Source organism: Asparagus officinalis, chromosome 2 (genome assembly GCF_001876935.1).
Source record: "Asparagus officinalis chromosome 2, Aspof.V1, whole genome shotgun sequence".
NCBI classification, from domain to species: Eukaryota; Viridiplantae; Streptophyta; class Magnoliopsida; order Asparagales; family Asparagaceae; genus Asparagus; species Asparagus officinalis.
The window spans coordinates 37,545,329-37,550,217 of record NC_033795.1 but is presented as its reverse complement, the minus strand read 5'-3'; the positions used below and the strand labels follow the sequence as shown (position 1 = coordinate 37,550,217).

At 35.5% G+C, this 4,889-nt stretch overlaps 1 protein-coding gene across 2 annotated transcripts; it reads right to left on the bottom strand.

Moving 5' to 3' along the window:
- On the bottom strand, positions 1,736-4,620 carry LOC109830668 (gibberellin-regulated protein 12-like). Of its 2 annotated transcripts, XM_020398006.1 has the most exons (4): positions 4,213-4,567; positions 4,020-4,064; positions 3,870-3,903; positions 1,736-2,053 (listed from the first exon to the last, which is right to left on the bottom strand). In XM_020398006.1, exons 1-4 carry the CDS (start codon positions 4,282-4,284, stop codon positions 1,872-1,874), a joined length of 333 nt encoding a protein of 110 aa, XP_020253595.1. In that variant the 5' UTR covers positions 4,285-4,567; the 3' UTR covers positions 1,736-1,871. The 2 variants fall into 2 exon arrangements, with proteins under 2 accessions (XP_020253595.1, XP_020253594.1); XM_020398005.1 differs by lacking the exon at positions 3,870-3,903 and having other exon boundaries at positions 4,213-4,620.

Here is a 4,889-nt window from a genome sequence, read left to right as displayed (position 1 = left end):
CCTTAAAATTTTATCCCACAGATTATCCTAGTTCTAATTTTAAGTTCTAGGTGACTAACCCCCCCTTAAGGTTTTTGTTTTTCTAGACAGTGATGTTCAATAGTCTCTGGTTTATCTTTCTTATCCAATCGAGTTTTCATATCAAATCGATTATATGTTTTTATCAAGTATGGATACTGAGTTTAATATTCAGACACTACATATTTGTACATGTATCCCAAGATGAAACCAATACGGATATAGTAACGCCATTAGCTGCTAAGCCTGCTATGCATCTGCTGTGTTTGCATCCCTACATCATGGACACTGCTACCACTATAATAGCAATTCTGATCTGACACCCAATCACATAGTACATCTGTGTGGTTACTTTGGTTAACTGAGGCCAGTTATATTGGTGACTGAGAAATATTGGAAGATATCAGTTTCCAAAATTAGGAACAATGATTCATCATCGCAAGTTTTAGGAAGATATGTTTATAGAGTTAAGTAGCTGATTGCTTCTCGACTATTAGTTCTATGGTATAACCATGAACTTGAGAGGAGCAAAATGATAAATGGATATCAAACCAGGATGATTAAACTAGAGAAGTGCTTCTCAAATACTAAGTACAGAGATGTTTTGTATTTATTGACCAGATTCATTGTACGAATTCAAATGGCATCAAGTCCAAGGATGGAAACACATCTATTTGATAGTTGTCATTCACATTGCATTGATTCATGTTGTTTCCTCTTGGATTTGATACCATTTGAATCCGTACTATGGATCTGGTCTATACTATCATGAGCAAGTGCATCGTGTAGCTTTCTTATGATGAATCTAGTTGTTAGAATATAAAAATATAATCCTCAATCATCATTACAACTTTGGAGTTTAGGTGTAATGGTTAGGAACTTTAACATGGAGCAACCCAGGTTCAAATCCTGCTGGCTACAAATTTAATGTGGATTTTAAAAAAAATTTGATATCGTTGTGTGAGCCCAAGTTTCAGTCCATAAAAAGGGCACTCAACCTGATTAGTAGTGTTCATATTCTTAACAATTTTCCGAAGTATAATTAACATGTCATTACTCTGTTATTCTGGGAACATCTAGTGTTTATCCAGAATTGTAGTGCACTAGAGAGTTGATAGCATAAACTATTTAAAATATTGTTGTTTACCTTGCTATTATTTTTAAACAAAACGCGTTATGGTGGATAATCTTGATTATAGATGTTTCATTGCGACCTTTTGTTCCTGATTGTTGCTATTTGGATACTAATTTATATATTCATTTCTGCCATTTGGATGATAATAAAGAAAATTCTTAATTCTTTAACTCTAATATTTACCAGACTCCCAATGTTTTAGCATCTATCAGTGGCAGGAGCACTAAGAGGTTAGCTAAAAGTGCTCCTTCTAGATTCTTCAATGCGCTATTGTCTAACGGCATACATTTTGGTCCTGTTAAATCTTCAAAATGGCATTGCAGCATTTACCTCTTCAAGATAATTAATGTTTTATGTCACTCAAAATTAGTACACATCAAGATTCAAGAGATTAGACAAGGCACAGAAACTTGTAGAAGTATCATGAGGGTATCACAACAAAGGATTTCTTGCAATTGTCCACGAGTGCGCTGGCCATTGCTATGTTTATTAGAGCTTATGCTATGTTTATTAGAGCTACGGACTCTCACAAAACTGACATGATTTGTTGATCTTAGTTCAGGATATTAGAAGCAAGGCAAATTAATAGCAAGAGAGGTCCCATATATCTGCTTTAATTGCTAAAATGACAGGAAAAAGTACAACTAGTAATAAGTTGATCTTACATAAGTTGATCTTGCATTAGGAGCTAATTGGAAAAGAGTAACAGAAGAAGGCTCTAAGGGCATTTTGGGCCTCCTCTCTTGGTCTTCCAGTTATTGTAGCATGGGCATTTTTCCTTGTTGGCATAGGTCCCTGGAGGTACACATTTGCATGTATAACAGCATTTCTGGCAGAAGAACAAGCAGGGTTTCTTGTATTGTGTCTTTGAACACCTGAACTGACATGCACCAGGACACTCTGCAAATTCAACAATTATTTGTCTGAAAATCTTCTTCCCAAAATATAATCAGATGAGAAATTTAGAAGGTAAACAAGGTGCTCTGTAGTGATTTTTTCCCCATTTTCCTTTGGTTTTTTGCATACTTATACATTATGTTGGAGAGCAACATAACTAACATATTTTAGTAACACGCATCATAATCACCAAAAGTTGAGTGACTAAGAATTTCCCACTCAATATATCTGCTGTGTCCATACCAGAACAATGTGCTAGTTTCTATGTATGTTATCTGCTTGATTCACTATGTTAACTGTTATTGAGAGTTGGTTGCTAAATTTCATAATGTCTAGGTCCTTTCAGTTTTGATATGTCTTTGCTCAATTCTGCTAGGGTCCTACTCCTATTCAACTGGGGTATGATTAAATCATACTCGACTTCGTCTTGAAACAGGTAAGTTGGGTTCAGATCTACCTACATGAACCATTTGCATTCAAGAGGTAATGAGAAAAGGAGATATTAAGTTCCCTTGATCTTTATTAAAAAAAAACCATATTTCATTTTCTTCCATGAGAACCTGAACTGCGAGATTAAGATATTGTTTTATATAGCAAACGCAGCATGTTCTGAATTGCACCATTCCTTACTGGAGCTAATACTCATTTAGGTCTTTGACTTCTGAAGCTCATCTTATTATCCTGAGGTAGTTTTGTCATTATAGTGATTGCAAATTGTGAAATTAGGATAAAAGTATATTACATTCTATTGGCTAGAGCATTGAGTCCTATGTACTATGTTCTGGCAGCTTATAAGGATTTTTTTTTAATAAGGGTAGCTTTTACGAGGATGAAGTTGCATAGAGCTTTTATTCTATATATATATATATATATATAGTCGCATATAGGTTGTCATCATATTTTACTCTGGACAACCAAAATATCATAAAAATCGAAATATCCTTGTCTTAGTTTTAGGCTGGCATTGTGCTTTTTCTATCAAAAGATTGCCTTTCGAATAGTGTGGTTCATAAGTACGTATATTTCTGATCAGTTGTTCATGTTTGTATCGGTTCTTTGTAATTTTATTTTACTATGTACTTTGCTAGGATAGTGCAAATATAGATTTTCTTAACAGAATTAAGCAGTAATAGTCATAAATAATATGTTCAAATGATTTATGTAACCCACCTAGTGTGTTATGAAATTGTTCTGGGTCCATAACCTCGTAAATGGTTTCTTAGCGCACAAGAATTAGAGGACATGTAATATCGAAGAATGAAATATAGTTGGTGGAGAAATCATCCGGGGATAGATTGGATTAGATCGCAGTAAATATGGAGCATCTATTCAGATATTATCTTCTGACTTCGGTCTCCTAAGCAAGCTGGTCACGTTTGTTCTGATATGGCCAGGGTTTCAGCACATATTTTGCAGATTATGTGCATGTAAGTCTTGTTTGATAACAAGTAAACTTTTATGGGAGTCTATAGCTCTATCAAAAGTTAGTATTATCTACTATGCTCTCTTGCCAGATTAGGAATCTTTGTACAAATTTGTTATTGCCATTACCCTTCTTGGTTCTACTGCCCTTAACATCTTTCTCAGTGTAGAAACAACCATAAGATGTGAAGGAATGTGGATAAAATATCTATTGATCAAGCTCGAAGAAGTCAGAGAGCAGAAGTATAAACTAAGCTTATTAGGTTGTTTGAAATTCATTGTAATGCAAGAAGAATAATTTGTTATAATACACAATAAAAGCGTACAGCCGAACAAAAAAATGTAGTATCTAAATGCTATAAAGTACAAATGCTTATGGCTACGGTCATATCAGTACCTGCATCAGACAATCCAGAATGCTTATGCTTATGCTGCCAGGTAAAGAGAAAAAGGTAAGCTTTCAAGCATTTCATTTATCTTACATTATTTTTCCTAATTATTTTAAATTCCGTAAATTCATTAGTTACGACTAAATATCCCTCCAAACCTTTGCTGAAGCCAAGCTCGCTTCAAGCTCCTCATCCACCAAGTGCTGTCATAAGAGAAGTCAACCATTTAGTAGTTGGACACGTAAAACTGGCGATGTTATATTGCGAAAGCTACACTGACGTAATCTTCCAATGTGGGACTAAAAAATTTTCTCAGACTTTCCTAACATAGAGAACGAGAAGAGAAACAACCTCAGAAGTGGCTACCATTGCGACGAAGCAGAGAAGAAACAAGAGGAGCAGGGCATTTGCAGATCTCCCCATCTGAGAAGGGAAGAGGAGAGAGAGAGCGCAACAAGTTACTTGCTACAACCCCATTCGGTTCTACTTATAATCTCTGAAGGCAATAAATGAGAGGCTCCACTCTCCACTGTTTAACCCCTGATCCACCGACGCCTTTGTCTGTGATTCTTTACCGTTACCCTCTCTTTTCATCTGGTTGGTGAGAGATGGGCAGAGATAAATGCCACCACTTCAGTTCTCTACCGATGGTATTCAAAGCTATGCACAGTGTTTTCTTCTGTCTTTTTTTATGGTAAGAGATTATATATGTGATCTCCCACTTGGCCATATGCTACTGTTATTGGTGGGTTACCTTTTTAACTTTTGAAACGGTTTGTGAATTATTTGCCGTGATCATGGTTTGTTACGGTTCAAGTTATAGCTTTTGAAATGGAAGCGATCGACCAATTAGTAGTGATAATTACTTTAGATTGTATGTGATCTCTACGTAATCATGCGAGCATCCTAACGTTTTCCCCCTGCAGATTTCATTCTCCTATTTATTTCTACATAGATATACCGCACCATATACATAAAGTGATTTCTCATGGATCACTTCAAATATCTGTGTTTTTTTAGTAATGTCC